The sequence below is a fragment of the Zonotrichia albicollis genome, chromosome 4, assembly GCF_047830755.1.
Source record: "Zonotrichia albicollis isolate bZonAlb1 chromosome 4, bZonAlb1.hap1, whole genome shotgun sequence".
Classification (NCBI taxonomy): domain Eukaryota; kingdom Metazoa; phylum Chordata; class Aves; order Passeriformes; family Passerellidae; genus Zonotrichia; species Zonotrichia albicollis.
The window spans coordinates 56,181,616-56,201,142 of NC_133822.1; the positions used below are offsets into that span (position 1 = coordinate 56,181,616).

The 19,527-nt window shown below is 36.7% G+C and overlaps 1 protein-coding gene across 38 annotated transcripts in view; it reads right to left on the bottom strand.

Annotated features, from left to right (window-relative positions):
- Positions 1–19,527, bottom strand: part of NRCAM (neuronal cell adhesion molecule) — a 146,453-nt gene that overhangs the window by 37,712 nt on the left and 89,214 nt on the right. For 27 of the 38 annotated variants that reach the window (XM_074539877.1, XM_074539880.1, XM_074539876.1 and 24 more), the window contains 10 exons: positions 17,983–18,094; positions 15,897–16,081; positions 14,316–14,447; positions 6,477–6,620; positions 5,354–5,465; positions 4,860–5,026; positions 4,621–4,768; positions 3,938–4,062; positions 2,642–2,671; positions 1,189–1,290 (listed from right to left, as the gene is read on the bottom strand). In XM_074539877.1, coding sequence (XP_074395978.1) covers positions 1,189–1,290; positions 2,642–2,671; positions 3,938–4,062; positions 4,621–4,768; positions 4,860–5,026; positions 5,354–5,465; positions 6,477–6,620; positions 14,316–14,447; positions 15,897–16,081; positions 17,983–18,094 — 1,257 coding nt within the window. The remainder of the gene's footprint in view (positions 1–1,188; positions 1,291–2,641; positions 2,672–3,937; positions 4,063–4,620; positions 4,769–4,859; positions 5,027–5,353; positions 5,466–6,476; positions 6,621–14,315; positions 14,448–15,896; positions 16,082–17,982; positions 18,095–19,527) is intronic. The other 11 variants (XM_074539882.1, XM_074539881.1, XM_074539891.1 and 8 more) reach the window with 1 other exon arrangement.

The window sequence follows — 19,527 nt, forward strand, 5'->3', positions numbered from 1 at the left end:
CAACACCGCCTAGTATTAACTCTTTTGCAATAGTGTGATCTCATTCCTGCAGAAAGACAACACTTCTGGCATGAATAAACCAATATTCAACTATTTCCATTGATCTTCTAGATATTATATTTTAAGGTATATTACTAGTTGATATACATTTGAGATGCCTGAGACCGTAAAATTTCAGAAAAATCACTTAGTGTTTCATTAAAATGTAGTCAAAATCTTTGATGTGTTCAGAAACTTGTGAAACACTGTCTTTTACAAATTTTCCTTTCCAGATGCCTGATCCTTATGGTTTGTTTTCAGTGCTGATACCAACTCACCATCAAACTCTGGAGAGCAACACCAGTCAGTCTAACTAATTAATTCCAAACATAAGATCTACACTGGTCTTAGCAATAACTTGTGGCAGTTATTATCTGAAAATACACTGCATAAATAATAAAATAATTGAATTAAGTTGCTCATAGGGAAAAATTAATGCCAAAAAGTCTTTTTCATCCCATGATCTTTTGGAAAAAAACCATTAATATCTTTGTTCCTTGCTCCTAAATTCCACACCCTTCCCCCACCCTCTCTGCTCAATATAAACAAGAGTTTTCATTATGTTTTACTGGGAAGAATAATAGCATTTAAGATAAATTTACTGCCTCAAAATTGTATAGATATTTATTTGTTTAGTTTTATGGATGTGGTTTATTCTTTTAACTGTCTGGACTAGAAAAAACACCAGAAAAACTATCTTATGTTCTCATGAAGAATAAGCTTCTGCACCAGTAGAGATGGATAATCACTGACAATGGTGGGACTGATGCTATTTCAAATTCATAGAATTACAAAAGAATTAATGCAAGATGTTAGTAGCTCTCTCCTTCAGAAGCATACAAGCAATGAACTAGACTGCTTTCTACATATTCATAAAATTTGACCTTGTCAGACAGACATCACATCAATATATATAACTTCTATATTATCTAGCACAAGATTTTGAATAAAAAAGCCCGGCTCTTCTGGTCTTCCTGCTTGGTTGTACAGTAGTTATTAAGGGAATGTTATGTAAATAAATGATGGCTGTAGAGAACTAATTTCTGTTTCCCCATGCTGTGCACAACATTTATTTGAGAAATTTTTTGTAATGTGGGAACAATTAGAACAAAACCTTCAATGTAGTGTAGTAGATGCCAACAAACATACTTGTAATGGGACTGTTGTTTTCATCCCCTGGTAACCATGAGAGATCAATGCTTCTTTCTAGCTGACCTGTCAACTCCAAGTCAAAGGGTGGATTTGGCCGAGCTGTAAATCAAATGAGCACAAAGTAAGTAACCACACCAGAATATGTACTTAATATTTGAAAAAAATCCTTACATTCCAATTAAAGAATTCCACAAATACAGCAGAGCAGCTCTACTCACTTATGTAAGCGTGACTTAAAGACTAATAGCATGCAATTATTACAAAACAGACAAAAATGGAGAACTGATGTAACCTGGAAACTTCTATTCCTTGACAAGAATTGATATTTACTTTTAGCTATGTCTGAGTGCACTGTGATATAAAAATGTGACGAGATGCAAGGAATTATGAAATGCCTCTTTAGTTTATCTTTGAATGATTATGAGTGGTTATCTATTGCAACAGACATACCTCATACAGCATGGAAAATAAAGAAACATTCATATCAAAGAAGCTTTTCTAGAACCATTACAAATATTTTTATGTGAATTCAAAACAAGTATACTTCAAACAGAAACTAATTGCAAGTTACTAAATTATTTTCTGTTGTTCTTTTAAAAAGACTCAGACATACCCTGCAAGCTGTTATTATAAATCCTTATAATACATAGAGATGTAATTATCTGTTCCAAATTCATGACGGTAATTTATTATATGATTTGTTACATAAAAATCACAACTAATAAGTAGGTTCATGTAAGAATACATAAGCATTTTCATTCATAGGATTTACATAAAATTGCTTAAACTCCTCACATTTAAAAGTGCTTTAGCTTATAATATTGCACTTGAACCCCCAAATTCAGAAAACATACCACTATTTAGGGCTCTATACAATCAAATATAAGACTATGCCTGACTAACAGATTTTTTTTAATTTTAACTTAAATTTTAAAATTTTCGTGATTTCATCAATTATAAGTCAAACTGTTCAATATGAGCATATTCATCTTATGAGTGGAGTAAAATTAAGATAAATTATGAAATAAAATAGAGCGGGACTACAAGGCTGCAAAACCAACATTAACATAGAACATAATTTGGTTAGTGCAAAGTCTTTAATAGTGAATTACCTTTAACCAAAGAATTGGATTTACATTTTAGATATTTCATTTACTATATAGCTAACTTGTATTACAGTGTGGTCTATGAGAAAAACATGGCCATCCTATACCCCATCTTAATTAAAATTATCTCTGAAAATCACTTATTCCCTAAATATAAAGCAGCCTGCACTGCAACATTCCAAAGTTCTGTGCTACAGTAATGGAGTAGTGGGTAAAATGGGATGAAACCACACAGACACAGACACACACAGAAGGGGAAAAAAAAAGGCAAAAAGAAATTGCAACAGGCAAATGAGCAATATATCTGCCTGATGATGTAGAAAGAGAACTTTGTTTTAGTTTACCGTAAATGATAGCTGGTGTTGGGGGAGCAGCTGAAAAGAACATTAATATAAAGGATTTAATCAGTTAGTAGCCAAAGAAACAGAATACTGTAGGTAGTTAAAGAATATAGTTATTAGAGACAAAGAAAAGTTAACTTATTTAGATTAAACGGTTAATTTAAAAAAACACATTATAATTTTTCACTGAAGAGCTAAAAAAGCATTCTTGAATACTTTATTCATTTTTAAAATAAGGACAGATCAAGAAAATAAATAAAGTAAGCAATCTTATAAAAATTCCTAAATGAGTGCTAGCTTTTTGGCTTAGGTCATTCCTGGATAGGCTTAAGACCACAGCAGAATTTTAAAACACAAACATACTTGCTCTGAGTCTCAGACTGAACTCATGTAAGAATCACTCAGGAAATCTTCTTAAAACTTTCTTACAAATTGGAGAAAAGTAATATATTTGACAAGAATCTGCAATCATAAAAAACTTAACAGAGAACTAAGCTAAAAATACAATCCTTGAGAAGTCATACAGCCAAGTCCGCTCAGTCTTTATGAAGAGTAATTTAGTTGTTGAAGAGATTTCTGAGATAACACTCTCCCAACACCACAAAGACATGTTGCTGTTGGAAGGAGTCCAGAGGAGGGCCACCAAGGTGACCACAGAGCTGGAGCACCTCTCCTCTGAAGACAGGCTGAGAGAGTTGGGGCTGTTCAGCCCGAAGAAGAGAAGGCTCTGGGGACACCTCAGAGCAGCCCCAGCACCTACACAGGCTCCCAGAGAGCTGGAGAGGGACTTTTCACAAGGGCATGCTGTGGTAAGACAAGGGGGAATGGCTTCAGCTAAAGCAGAGTGGGTTTGTGTTACGTAATTAGGAAGATATTTTTTATGGTGAGGCACAGGAACAGGATGCCCAGACAGGCTGTGTGGAAGAAGTCCCTGCCCAAGGCAGGGGGGTTAGAACTAAATGACCTAAAAGGTACCTTCCAACCTTGGCCATTCTGTGACTCTACCATGGTTATGTTCAAATACTCTGCAAAATTTCATTTCCTGTAGTAGCTCAGATATGGTAAAAATAAAAATCTCTACAGCATGAATCTGTCCCATAGCTACTCAGTCATCTTGTAAGCAGCTGATTCAAATGCAAACTGTAAGGTGAAACTGCATTTTTTAAAAACTGAAACACATTGACACTTAGGTGGCATTTCTGTTATCCTGTCCTAAAAACCAAAACTCTATTTGTGCTTTTCACTTTAAATCTAATGCTGCTTTCATACTTAACAGTAGAAGTTTGAGAGCATTCTTACCAACAACAGTAAGCACAGCACTTGCTGAAACACTGTCCAGAGTAGTATTAACTATGCAAGTGTATGTTCCATCATCTTTATCAGTTACATTCATAATGGTCAAGTTGTCTTTACCAACTAGAAACCTGTAAATACAATAAATTCAGCCACTGATTTTTCAATAACTGGCACTGTTATAAGAAACTTGCATAAAACATTATCAAATCCCATATACTTGTACATATCTAAGCAGCTATATTTACCCAAGTTAAGCTATGGGACAGCACCATCTTTTTTTTTTTCTTCATTGCTCTTGACCATCTTCCCACAGTGATTTTTATTCCAATTTGCTTTTATTTTCAAATATATTCAAACAAATTTTAAATATTTGATATCCAGAGCAAAATAGTTTTATGTTATCTGTTTAGCTTCTTAAGTCAATTATCTTTACCTTACACTTAATCTATAAGGTCAGTGTGCAGAGTTTGTATGAATGTTTACATCTCATTTTATTTTTAATTCTATCTTGATATTTTCATCACACTAGGTAGATCCTTTAGTCACCAAATATTGGATAGCCATCATGTTTATCAGTCTTTGGAAAATATGTCAATAGGTCAATATGCTCTTTTCAAAGATCAGGAAAAGGAGCAGACAAAAGGACCTAGAAAATTAAAACTAAAAGAAAACTATGTGGTCCTTACCTTTCATCATCTGGCAGTTCATCATTGTCCTTCAACCATGTAACTGTTGGTAGTAAGGTAGAATCATGTTTTATTATACACTCAAAAGAAACCTGGCCATATCTCTGAATCACTTTGTATTCTGGCTGTTTAATGATCATCGTTGGATCTGCAATTTAAAATTAAAATTAGATATCCAGAAAGTCTGAAGTTCTGTAAAATTCTGAAAATCAATGATGAAAGAATGACTAATCTCTCACCTTTAATTTCCAACTGCACCTCATTTTGTATCTTTCCTAATTTATTCCTTGCTACACATGTGTATGTACCAGCATTATTCTTCTGAGCCACTGGAATTTCCAAGGTTCCATTATCATGGAAAACGTACTCATTTCCACGCAAGATGCTACCTTTCACTCCCTTAAACCTTTGTACAAGGAGTAATATCATTAGCCAGCATCACAGTTAAATTCTGAATGGTTTTACTGTCAATAAAATACAAACTTAGGACTGCCACATTAGAAAACAGAGACAGAAGCACTCAAAGAAGTTTAAACTTGACTCTGTGGTGTAACTTTACTGCAGGTTCATTAAGTACATGCAATATTGTATTAGCAGACTGTAAACAACATATATTTAAAAAACCTTATTTTGAAATTGTAAATATATTTAGAAGAGTTTTAAAGCTTCAAGTGTTTGTTTCCACAGATGTAAGTGGCTCATCTTCTGTGCCATAAGCACAGCTGGAACTTACCATTCAATTTCAGGCTTAGGTGACCCAAAATAAGCACAGTCTAGCAATGCTGGGCTGTCTGCAATGACTTGATACAGTTTATTAGCAGGAGTTAGAATTCTTGGTGGCTCGGCTGAAAAGACAAAGAGATCTGCATGTAGTTACAAAGTTACAAATAGCAAATACATAAAAAGTATAAATACAAATACAAAATACAAAGACATCAAGAATACCCTAAAGAATTACATAGAAACATTTTTCCCTGGGATGATTTTGGGTCTCAGTCTGGGCTCAAATACATTCTACTGGTACCAGCCTGAGGCAAAGTTAATGCAGGGAAATTATCTTGTGAAAAACAACTGTTTCGTGCCTATTTATAAGCAATAGTGATGGGCACCAAAGGCAATGATTTCAATTGGAAAATTTAAATCAGTATATACTTCAAGAAGATAATCTCCTGGGTGCAGACTGAACTATCTAATTCCAAATACACCTGCAGGCAGAAAGAAGCTAGGATGCATTTTTGGTGTAACACCTACATTTTCTTTCTTTTAAACAACAGTGTCAATCGACACATCCTGCCAGTTCCTGCAAGAGAGTCACTAGAGGCCATTCTGCCTAGGATTTTGCTACTAGCTTTTTTAAATTCAGTGAAAAGAATTAGAGGGGCCACAACATAATGTAATCAGAAACACATGCCAGGGAAGCCTTAGAGACAAATGCATAATCATGTCCCCTTGCAGCAGTAACTTGGAGATCATCCATTCCACTAATCCAAAACATCCAGACTCAATGAAACTGTATTGAAATGTACTAACTTAAGCAACACTAATTCCTGCCTTCTTTGTCAGGCTTCTGTTTGACTGACTTACAGAAACAACAAAAAAAACAAACAAAAGAGAGATAAAATTTCTTCCAAATTTTCCCAGCTTTCACATCTATCCTTCTCACTTTGGAACAGTGAAAGTGAAATTCAGAAATACCCTAAAAAAATAGCTATGTATACCCTTGCTCTTTACAGGGGCCAGGAAATAAATCAATTCCCAATGAAGACCTCAAGCAAGGTTTGAGCAGAGAGTCTGTGTGTTAGCAGAAGACAACAGAATACCCAAGAAAACAGAAAAATATGAAGTCTTTTTCTTACCCAGAACATTCACAAACGCATTTGCTAGCAAGTATCCATATTCATTAGAAGCATTGCACTGATACACAGCACTTGACCTTTCTTGCACATGTGAGAAAATAATGGTGTCACCATCCACCTTCCTGCTAGGATCTTCTGGAGCAACTGTTGGTGTAAAGAAAAAGAGTTATTGCTTTCCCTAAACTGCTATTGGATTGTGAGTTTCATACTTCTGAAAAGAAGGAAGAATGTGAAAAATCAATATACCCTTTAAATTTTTTCCCCCCTGGGTGATTGATCACTAGCAAAAATGTGAATTTTAATACAGTTTTAAAAGTTCCTCTCATTCTACAGGTACTAACTCAGGATAGTAGAATTTCCATTTTTTGAGAGGTTTTTTTGTTTGTTTTCTAACGAAGTGAAGCTGAGATTGTATTTTGCACAGAATACAGAGGAAAAATACCAATATTATGAGATTCGGGCAAATACAGTCAATATCTAGAAAATTACAGAAATATTTCTGAATGTCAAAAGAAAATGCTGATATAATGACATAGTCCTCTGTGTCTTTAAAGTTTCAAATTGATTTACCATAAATAATTTTCCAAATATAAAATTGGCCATACTCAGTTGAAAATTATCTCTGAGTAAAGAACAAGCATTCTTTCTAACCAAGTCAAGAAACAATCAAGAGCAGAGTTAGTACTTCAGTAGGTGGCACTCTTTCCCTTATGTAAGAATTATACAATGCCATTTCCTCAACTGCTCTGGAGTGGCCTGAGCTGTCAAACAGCTTCTGCACCTCAGAAGCACCCAAGACATAACTGAAAATAAAATTGGAAGAAAATACTGAAGAAGAGTAATGGCTGTCAGTTCTGATACAACTGAATGGCATTAAAGAAGTATAATGAAAAAAAACCAGCTTGTAACACCACACTGCATAAAAATGCACAATCAATAGTTTAATATTTTATGAACATACTAAATAAGACCAGATATATTATTGTTGTATTAAAAAGCACAAGCATTATTAATAATGACAATTATTGGTAAAATTACCGATCTACTAACATGAAAAATAGATGCATTTATACAGACATAAATGCATCGTAGTTTGGATGCATCATCAAAATTGACACCTTTATTGAAGCTTGAAAAAGAATATTTGTGGAACACATTCTCATACAAGGAAATTCTTATTTGAATTCATAAAAAAAGATCAATCAAGTAAATTAACATCCATTTTCTGTGACAGGAACCTTTTGATTCAGACAATGCCTTAGTTCCCATCTGTAAAGAAAATGGAGACATTTCTCCTGCATTTTATTAAAGTATGTATTACTGAATTCTCTACAAAAGAAACCAGATGAAGGGGACCACAGTTCTGTGCTTCTGCTTCTTAAGGGCATTTCCAGCTTGGATAAAATCTAAGGCCATTTTTCATGTAAATACCTCAATTTCCAAACAGCTGCCTCAAGAACAGATTTCCATTCCTGTTTTTTCTCATCTTCCATCACTCTGAGTTCAAATCAACATCACAAATTCAAAAATTTTGGGAAGGAAGAAAAAGGTACTACTGAGATTTTAAATACTTTTTCTCCGGACTTCTGGATTGCTGGCACATATTTTTCTCTCTTTTGCTTTACTTCCTATAGTGTTCCATGTTTCACATTGCCTCCTTTTCTACGTAAATGCCATTTTCATTAAAAGATTCATGGGCTGAAAATAGCCGGAGCAGGTGAGCAGCTCAGCAGGCAGGGCAGTCAGCTGCGGGAAGCAGTCTGTTTCTGCATACAAATCACAGCTCAGCAGAAGACAGGCACAACTGCTCTCCCACGAGCAAGGAGAACTGCCCACAGCCGCTCCAAGCATGGCTGTTCCAGCCCTGGGCTCTGGGCTTCCCTCTGAAGCCTGCAGCCCTTTCTGCACCCAGGTGGGTCATTAATGGGTGCACAGACTGCCCCCCTCACACACCATAATCCCTCACAGGATGATGGCAGGCCCCTCCTAAGAGATGGAAGCCATTAATTCAATCTTCTATGGCTGAAGGAACTGCATTGAAAAGAATGATCTAACCACTAAATTACTATAGAAAAAGAGGGGCAGAATCTTCCCTTCCCACTGCTGTACTGAAGGAAAAAAGGAGATAACCCCTTACAGCTATCTGAAGGAAAGGAGGTGTCTGTTCTCTGGAAAGGGCTTCAAGCTGGGGTCCCAAGAGAAAAGAAGGCAGAAGTGTCAGGTTAGCCAGTGCTTTCTGTTAATTGGTCTAGCCAATTGGATGCTGAAGGGCACTGATTCAAAAGCTTAAGACAGACATCTATTTAACTGTCTGGTGAATACAGCTTCCTTAATGGTCTGAAGCACGCGCTGCTGCACTCACAGACACAAACATTGAGCTTGGAAGGGACTTTTGGAGGTCATCTGGTCCAACCCCCTGCTCAAGCAGGGCCACTCGGATCCAGTTATCCAGAACTGTGTCCAGATGGGGGAAGGATCACTTTCCTCTACCTGCTGGCTACACTTTTGTCTCATGTAGCCCAGGATAATGCTAGCCTCTGACATTGCTGGCTCATGGTCAACTTGGCATCCACCAGGATGCTCAAGTCCTGTTCTGCTAAGGCACTATCCATCTGGATGGCTCCCAGCAGGTACTGGCACTAAGGCTACTCCTCCCCAGGTACAGGAATTTGTTCCACTGATCACCCTCTCTGGCCATTCAACCATTTTTCTATCCACCTGTCTGCTGTTTATCCAGCCCCTACACCAACAGCTTGTCCATGAGGATCTAATGGGAGACAGGGTCAAAGGCCTCACTGCAGTCCAGGCATTATCCACACTCTTGCCCTCATCTATCAGGCCACTCATTTGATCATAGAAATGTATGAAGTTGGTCACCCCTTGGTGAAGCCATGAAAACTGCTCCTGAAAGTTTTCTTGTTCTTAATGTGCCTTGAAATGGTTTGCAGAATTAGCGGCTCCATCATCCTCACAGGGATAAAGGTGATTGTAGTTCCCTGGTCTCTCCTTCTGGCTCGTTGAAGACAGGAGTAGCATTTGCTTTCCCTCCATCTTTAGGCACTTTTCCCAGTTACCATGATCAAGCAAAGATTGAGACATTCTTGCAATGACAAGTGCCAGCTCAGTCAGCACTTGTGGCTGCATCCCGTCAGGGGCTCCTGAACACACTTAGGTATGTTCAGTTTGCTCCTGACCTAATCCTTTTCCACCAAGGGTACATCTCATTCTAGTCTTTTCCCCTGGTCTTAAGGACCTAGGATTCCTGAAGCTCAGTCTTGCTAGTAAAACCTGAGGAAAAATAGCATGCAGTACTTCAACCCATTCCATATACCAGTCTACCACTTAAAAAAAAATCTTTTAAAATCCTTTTCTGGGGAAAAGGAGTGATGGCAGGGCCAGTCAAGCACTGCTTGTTTGTATGTATGAATATTCTGGTCACGTTACACGATAGTGGCATGGGAAGGAGAAAATGCTTTTGACACATTAGACAAATCTGAATTTGGCACTGATAGGCAAAATAGCAAAAACCTATATAATAGTAAAAATGAGCTTGTACAAATAGGATAATGAATTATAAGGATTTGCTATAGGAGTTCTGCGCTGTAACAAGACAGGTAAACATGTGCCATCTAACAGCCAACATCTGCTCCCAATAACATGGAATCTCAGCTTATCAATGTGTTTTGGTCCTTTCTGAACAAAGACCTGGTTTCACGTGATTTTTTCATCACATTGTGCAATGATACAGCTTCTTGACTCTAGCCATGTTCAGCATATTCCTAAACAGAGAAGGCAAGGCCTCCATCAAATATTCTTCTTGTAGTTAGAGATCAGCACTGTGAATAACTTCTGTTCATTTGATTGCATACTTCCATCTGTTTCATAAACTTTTGACAGCCTAAGCAATTACTTTTGCTAGTATGCTCAAATAACCACAATGGCACCATTATTACTTTTTTTTTTTCTTGAAAAAAAGACAGAATGACATGTTCTCTCTGAACAGAAGTAGTTCAAACATACTGTTACACTTAAAACTGGAAGGGAAAAAATCTGGATAAAAAAACATGGATAACTGAAACGGTAAAGAATATAATTTTCCTTTTCTTACCAATCTGGCTTGCTGCTCGGCATGTTATTCTCCTGTGATCACTGAAATCCTTTTATTGCTGAGTTTCTGATTCTGACAGTTCTGCTGTCTCCAAAGGCACAGCATTACCTGCACTAACTATTACCACCCTTGATTATTTTGTGCAGAATTGAAAAAAACCTGATAATCAAAGGTTTTTCATCTGCTGAAGTTCCTGGGCCAGATGCAAAGTTCCAACACAAAAACAGCAGAAGCAGTGGATAAACATCTTCCCATGGAGTCTTCTCTCCAAGACTGAAATACTGGGGGCATTAGGGTCAGCAAATTTCTCCCCATGCTCCCATGGCTGCAGTGAACAGCTTCTGGTTTTTACTCTCAGAGAAAATGATGGATGATGAATCTCTCAGCCAGGGATTATCAAGGCCTTTCATGAAAGAAATCTAAGGGCTAATATTCCTCCCTTAAATTCAGTGTGAGTACTAATGGAGACTAACTCAAACCTAAGGATTCAACGTGGAATGTAATATAAGAAGAGAACAATGTGTTGAAAGGAGATAAACAGCACCTTTGCACTACTTTGTATAAATCTAAGTGTCTGTATCTAATATTTAATAGCTTACCATGAACTATAAACCACTGGACCAAAAAAACCCAGTCTTTTGTACAGTATTTGCAATGCCTTTCTAAAGTCCAATTATGAAAGAGTTTCCCCTTCCCAATTAGTCTGGGTTGTTACCTTCTTAGAAGTTGAGACACTTTATGCACGGCTTCCCTTTTGTAAAACCATGCTGAATATCTAAGCAGTAAGACACAATGGCTTATGCAGTGATATAAATAATGCAGATCTTGAGTGTTAATTGAAGCACAAGGCAACACAGAGTCATGGCCTGAACTTTCAACAGCTACTTGCCAAAGTAATTCTAATTGATCTTACCAGGACTGGGCACATAAGTTCAACATACTCCTGTGAGTAAACATTAGGAGGTTAGGATAGGTCCTTATCATTCCAACACATCTAAAGCAGGGGTTTTTTTTAAAAATGCTGGTTTTCAGCATGACTGTTGAAGAAAACTAATTGAAATATTTCAGGGAAACCTAGAATCTGACATAAAAAATATTTTTTTTACTCAGATTATTGGAATATTGAACAAAATTCACACCATTGCAATTTTATTTTACAGTTGCTAACACACACTACATTTTTATCCAATTTTTTTTTTGCCTTTTCCCTATAGATATTTAAACCTCAGCCTTTGACTGAGATACGGACGAATGGTTCTTTCTTCAACATTCCTCCTTCCTTGTCTGACTCTATTATGGAAAAACAAAACTGGAAGAATTAAGTATCTCCCAGTTGTGCTTTCCAACAGAAAATTAAAGTATTGCAAACAGATTACTAGGCCACAAGAGGCACATTGTGGGATATATGATGACAGCAGGGCTTTGAAATTCAAATGTAGCTCTTTTTCTTTGAAATCCTGCCATGGGTGTAGCTCTCTCAGCACTGCCCTGAAGCAGAAACAGCTGCTTTAGTTTCTTTTTACAGTGATTTCCTAATCATTCAGTTGGAAGATGAGGGGCTCAATTTTATAATTTAGTAACAAGTGAACAAAAAGGCACACTGTACTTGGTAATTTCCAGAACAGCTTTTGATAACTCAGAATAATAAAAAATCACAAGAATTTTAAGAACTGCACTTTCTGTGATCATGATGCCTCTCATAGACGCCCTGAGAGATGCAGTGTACTAGAGCATCCAATGAGCTTGCAATTAAATATTTAATGTGGATAAGACTTCAGCTTTTCTCAGCAGTGAAAGTGACCTTTAATATAAGGCTGAGCTTTACTTATTTCCTGTGTTCTTTTTTTTCCCCTACTGAGTTTGAGAGGGTAATTTAATTAAAGTCTTTTAATTTTTACTGAATACCCTCAACAAGACTTTGTGTACCAATTCCTCAAGGCCAGTCCAATATATGCTTCCTTGTATTTAGGAAATCTCATGGCATCCTGCAGCTGCTTCTGGAAAGTCTTTCTTAATGTCTTACTGTTACTGTGAAAGAAAGCAGAACCCATCACTGCTTTTCTGGAAAATGTACTTGTCGGTTGTTTGAACAGCTGATCCTACCAGCTTTGATAAGGAAGAAGAGCAACGCAAAGCTGACTCATAGCCAAATGAAAAAGATCTTACTAGTCAGGAGGCCTGAAATAATAGTTAATCTACAAGAACTGCAGGATAAAAATCCCCTCTAAACAAATAAACAAAAAGTGAATGGTGAGTACACAGAAAACAACAAACCACCAAAAACCCAGAATGGAAAGTGAAACACAGGCACCAAACTCTGATGACAACAAATCATTATGATGTATTTATTTTTAAATACATAATATACAAAATTACACTAATGTTTTCCTGTCTTACCATTGTTTGATGAGGTGATAAATGTCAGTTTACGTAACTTATTTACCAATGGAAACTTCTCAATTTAAGTCTCAGGCTGTAGATCTCACCTTCCATTTAATTAGGATTCCTTAAACAGGTTATTTGCTAAATATTTCTATTTGTTTCTATATATAGCCATATTTTGTCTCCCAAAGTTGCATTTTTCCCCTACAAATATGTTTAATCTCTTTTGTATACCAAATAGTTCAAATATATCTAATGAGGGTTCTTGTTTACTTCTTGCTATTACCTAGATTCTGACCCTAGACAATCCTTCTCCATGTCCCAAACCTGGTGAATTTTATTTCATCAACAGACTTGAACAACTCCTAATCTTTTGAAAGTGAGAGAAGGGACATTGTCATACTTTAAACAGACCAGTATTTCAGAGTACATTATCTCTCATGAGCCAACAGGTGACACTGGTTTTTTATTATTGTTTTGAGAAAGGGGAAGGATAAAGGTAGAAGAACCAAGGGTGACTTTAGAGTACAGGGTATGCTCTGTGCAAACCCAGCTGGCAACACACTGCAGTGTCCTCCAGGAAGTTCTTTCCAAGGCAAGTTGTCCTATATATAGCAGCTACCTTGTGTCTGTCATACAGCATTGCCAGTCCTATCACTGCAGCAATTAAGTGGCTCAATCACCAGCTCAGGGCTGCTTTTCTTACCCTGCACACAGAAACAGCTGTTCCACTGCCTCAGGGGTTCCTTTTCTTTGACACCAACTTGGCACAAACTGTTTGCCAGGTAGCTGCTGACACATTCAGACAGTTTTGCTGCTGCAGCTTCTTAGAGATGAAGCCTGGAAGGCTCAAGCATACACTAAGCTGCAAATCCTGCAGTGTACTGCAAATCCTGAAAATCCTACAAGTGCTCTGTATATGCACACGTGGGAAGTTCACTTTTTATGTCACATTTAGGATTCCTAGGCAGCATTAGAGTTGCAGCGAGGCAGCAGAGACTCAGCAGATGTGACTGCCACAGAAACACAGGGGTAACAGTGACACCCCAGCAATGGCCCTGTGAGAGGCACCATCCAATAGCCACAAAGATACTACCAGCAGAACGCCAGACAGAAGAACCAGGAGCATGATTACACATTTCAGTTCTCTCAAATGCATTAGAGGCACATTTTGTTGTTCAGCTTTTATGAACCACAGTATTTCATCACATCTTTTATGATTTAGCATTACCTGTCAGGAAAAAAAAACAACACGAATAGAGGCTCTTCACATCTATTTGACAAAAAACCACCCTGAGATTCCTCACATTTTGTTACTCATGCTCCTGTAAGGTAATTAAGAACCTTACTTGCTATGGGAACACCATTTGCTAACCAGCTTATACTAGGCTTTGGGTTGCCATTAGCTCTGCAGATCAATGTTCCATCTTCTCCAGGAGACAATACCAAGTTTCTGGGTGCTGTTATCCAGTACGGAGCAGCTGGGTTTAAGAAAAGAAAGACAGCAATTATTTTCCAAAATCATGTACAGAAAACCATAAGGCTCAGGCACAGTAATCAGAAGATAATTCAAACAAGCTATGTGTAGATATAGGCTTAAAGCTATACTGTTACTGTATATGTACATATATATGTGTATATATATAAATATATATATATGTGTGTGTGTGTGTGATACTCAATTCAGTGATAGATCATACATTGGCCAAACTGACCCCCTGGTCACCCACTGCATTCAAATTCTGAGAAAAACAACAAGAGGATCTTTGATTTATTTAGGGCTGCCTGCTTTGAATCTAACTTGCCTTTCCTAAAGAAAACAGTATTTGTCTGTGTATGGCATTTGCAGACACTACAGTGGTCTTCTGATTAATTTCAGAGATGTCCATGCTCTTAGTAGTTAGGTTGTTAGGAATTAATTTAGGTTTGCTTGCAAAAAAGAGATTTCATATCAAGGGTGAAATTTTAAAATTAAGAAATCCTTGGTCTCACTCAATTCAATGGCTGATTGCAGTGGGGCTGGATGTGTACCTGAGACATAAAAACACAGAGATCAAAATGGGCGAAACACTATCCTTACTAGAAGATATTCACATGTTTCTCCATCCTTTTATACAACAACCACAAACAGCATATATTATCACATCTTGCAAATAATTGTCAGATTTGGGATTGACGGACAGATGCAAACAGAAAATTAAACTTCTGTTCTTAGAAAGGAAAATAAATGTGATCATAAAAAGATGCTGATCTACAACAAAACAAGTGACTATTTAGCATGCAAACTAAGCAATACAGCTGATTATTTCAATGACTAATTAACTGTCATTACAGTTTTTTGTTTCATGGTATTCACAGCATACTTAAAATTCCTATTTAGACAAACATGTAAATGTTTTTAGAACTATAAGGCATCATCTTGGGTAAAAAACATGAAGAAGATAGGAACAGAAATAACAGTAAAAGAGAAAAAGCAAGAAAATCACAAGACTGTAAGACAATAGTAAAATAGAGGAAAGAAATAATCTGGGCTGTATGAATGAAGAAAAATGGAGAAAATGGGCATGAAATGATACAGAGGGATAAGGAGGAAGATATAGAAGCAAGAGAAAGAAGCAATCTAAATGACAGATAATAAAAGGATCTAAAATAAATGTAGTACTTGTGCAAACTAAGGCATTATCTTACAACTGTTACAGTAAAATATCAGTTTAGCCTGATGCTTTACAAAGTAACATTAAAAGATGAAAAAGCTATTATAGATAGCAAAGCTCTTCCAGTGTTAGAATTCAGACAGTTGAATGTTTCCTCAGGGTGATTTTTAACCATTATCCTTCATCCTTTTAGCTATACTTCATCCTAGAAAGCCTGCTTCCCTCCTGCATTCTGGGCCCTTGATAACATTCCATTAAGGATAATTTTAGTATTACCTTTCACAGTTACTGAAATCACATGATGAACTGAACCTAATGCATTTCTTGCTATACATTTGTAGTTCCCAGAGTCAGCTTCTGAAACATCTATAATCTTGAGAGTTTTCTTAAAGTTTTCAAAAAATGTTCTGTTGGCTGGCAGTTCCCCACCCTCCTTGATCCAGCGGATTACTGGTGTGGGTCTGGAGAAGTAAAAGCACACATCAAATTTAAGGACTGAAGAAAAGGGAGGTAAGAGTTCAGTACATTAATACTTTTAATATATATTTTATAAATAATTATTTTAAAAGCCTCTACCCAGATTCTGGGTCACATCCAACAAATATGAAAATATGCCAACATTTGTTTCTGGGAAACGACAAGTCTCACTAACATTGTCAATGGCCATCTGTTCATAGGATTAATAATTACAGAATACATTTGTCTGCTGATTAACCTAAAAACCTGATGGTTAATAAATGAAGACAAGCTTCTACTATCAAATTGATGCTTATGGTGCTTGTAAAGGTAGCTTCCATAAAATGACAACCTTTGTGTGAGCAATATCCTAATACTTCATGAACACCACACACTTCACAAAAGACGTGTAAGGAGACAGAAACATTTCTTGTACGAAATCAAGAAAAATTGTCAGTATTTAGCCAAGTATAACTTCTTGTCACTGCACTGAGTCTAAATCTTGGCTATGCCCCATGCTGTCCACAGAAGTTGAAAGCTGTTCAAACACGTGGAGATATACTTTGAAAATTACAAGAAATTGCAGTTTGTTGCTTACTGAGTAGAATATGCTCTCTCAAATAGTAATGGCTCCAAGCAAATATTCCCTTAGCAGTCTAATATCACATATTTTATAGCACAGACACCTGGAAAAGATGACTTTTAGTATGATGTCAGTGATTGGGAATAGTTGTTTCAAATAAAATCTGCATCTGGCCCTTTGTAGACAAGTATTCCCTCACTGATTACTTGTTTTTTTTAATTACATGACAGCTAAAGACACAAAGCCATATATTATAGTCAATTTTTTTTCTATAGGTTTTATCCAGCCATTTTACTGGAATTTGGATCATCTAATACTTTCATTGCAGGGTTGTCAAAAGGCATATAACTATATTTCAGATGCAGACTACCTGGGCTGGTGCTAATTCCACTCACAGGGGTGGTTTTGCTGGTGCTGCTGGGGCAGGCACCTGAGCAGGGCACAGCTGAGAGAGAAATACTGCACTGAGGTCAGATCAGGCTGTGCTAAGCATGCCCTGTGGAGCTCATGCAAATAAATACATGTGTATGGGGCATGATTTGCAATGCTTGGCATTCCTCATGGCTACCTGAGAGCACCCTGCCTGTGTGCACGGCAAACATGTTTACAGTTCTTGAAACAGGCACTAAAGGTTTTCTGCTTCTATTCTATAACCAATCTATTCTAGATTTCTTCCTGAGAATGAAACTGATTTAAAGGTCAACCTAACTCATGAAGTTAAATTGCTCTTAGTAATTTTCTTTTTGCACAATAACCTGCAAAAGCAAACTTCCACTGCACTGAAGAAACAAGTACCAATTAAGCTCAAGTACAATGAGAAAATAGATGTAAGGACCTGAAGATTTGTTCTAACAATTCCCACCTAGCACAGCTAAGCAATTATTACCACATATAAGCAGTTTTCTTGGATTAGAACAGCAAATTCTTATCTATTTTTATATAATTTGAGAACCTAATGACTGTAAAGTTAGGAAAACAACAGAAGCTTTATTCCTGACTGCAAATCTGTGGATATATGTCTGAGATTAGTCTATAGCATTTCTTGTCTGTGTCCTTTACAAACAATGGCCCAATCTATATCCTGTGCATAGAGTTTGGAGATAAGAGAAGGCAGAAGCCATACACATTCATAGCCAGTTTCAAAGTCTGCTGATGCCCAAGTAAATGATGGAGCTCCTTAAAAAACCTCTTTCCATTTTACACTTCTGCTTCTTCGAAACACATAAGCTTACACAGCAGCCACGTTTTTAAGCATGTCTGAAATGTTTCCCTCTGTTTCTGTATTTCTATTTAGAAAAAAAAAAAGTCTCAAAAGTTACTCACAATCCTGCTGCAATGCACTCCAACAAAAGCACGTTTCCTCTGAGTTCCACTTTGGTACTTGTGCTACCTGTTGGTGTTAGAAGAACTGGCTGCCTTTCTGTAACTGGCTTTGCTGGAACAAGAAGTAGTAAAACAATTAATTTCTAAATTTTATTCTGATACCAATAAGTGCATACATCCAGTAGTAAAACAATTAATTTCTAAATTTTATTCTGATACCAATAAGTGCATACATCCATTTTCACATTTTGAACAGAGATTTTGCTCCACATTGGCCATTTGATTAAAAATCATTGTGCAGCACAACTACAAAGCTGAACACATTAGTTTTTTGACAGACATAACATATCTGTTAAATGCCACAATGTTGAACACATAGAAGAGAACAGTTATTATTAAAAGACAGGAACAATTGATACAAAGCTTTTACACAGGCAACTGTGCAGTCTTAATCCTAAATAGCTGCTGTTTCGTTCAACAGAATTATAATGGAGAGTAAGGCCACTGGTGTCAGGCACAGTGCAAGACTGAGTGTTACTGAAAATTCTTGGGCTTCCATCAAAATAAAAATATAGCAAAGTTATTTTTAATCAGAAATATAAACCGAGGGAGCGGAAGGTACAGTCTGCTTCAGAATACGTTTTAATATTTTCTAGACCATGTGAGGTATTGTTTCAGAAATTAATCCTGGTATTTTCCTCTTACTATATTTAACTTTAACTTAAGTTGTTCCCCAGTCTTGCAATATAGAACCTTGATTAACCTGCAAGTAATAAGCACAGGCAGCTATAAACATAAGACTAATTTCTGATATTACACTCTGTTGGCTTTTGAAGAATATGGTATTTCCTATGTCTTCATGGAATTTAGAATAAGAGTTTTCTGTAATTATACCGTTTTCTGTAAGTAGTCTAATGTTCTCTTGTAACAATATTAATATATAGAATTAAATGGCTCTGAAATGTTGTAAGAGTCTGAACCATTACAATAAATAATTTTGTTTTATAAAATTGGGATTAGAAACATAATAAACTCAAAGCTTGTTAGGGTACATGATTTACTGATACATTAGCATAAATACAACACTTCATTTTAATCCAGTATGTGCTGTGAATTTCTTAATAATCTGTACACAATCAACTCAAAGCTGTGGGAGAACAGAGCAGTCCAGAATCAAGAACACAGCCGACAGTCACAGCAGCAGCTCACCTACCCAGGGGCTGCAGACTCACTTGGCCAGACTGTGAGTGCTCAGAACAATTACCCAGGGTGGTTCTGAGCTGGGAGCCAACCCAACAGTGTTGTCCTCACTAATTGTACCTAACACATCACTTTGTGTTCAGATACTTATTTCTTGTTTGTCCCTCCTGAATAACATGCAATTTTTATGTAGAGAAGTAATATATTCTGTGCCCATGTTTTATTGGATAATGTAAGTTATGGTTTAATATGCATAAAGCCCCATTTCACAAAGAGAAAGACAAAAAATAGAATAAATATCAAGTACTTTCTATGTAACCCAATATCAAGTGGAGAGTCTAGAAT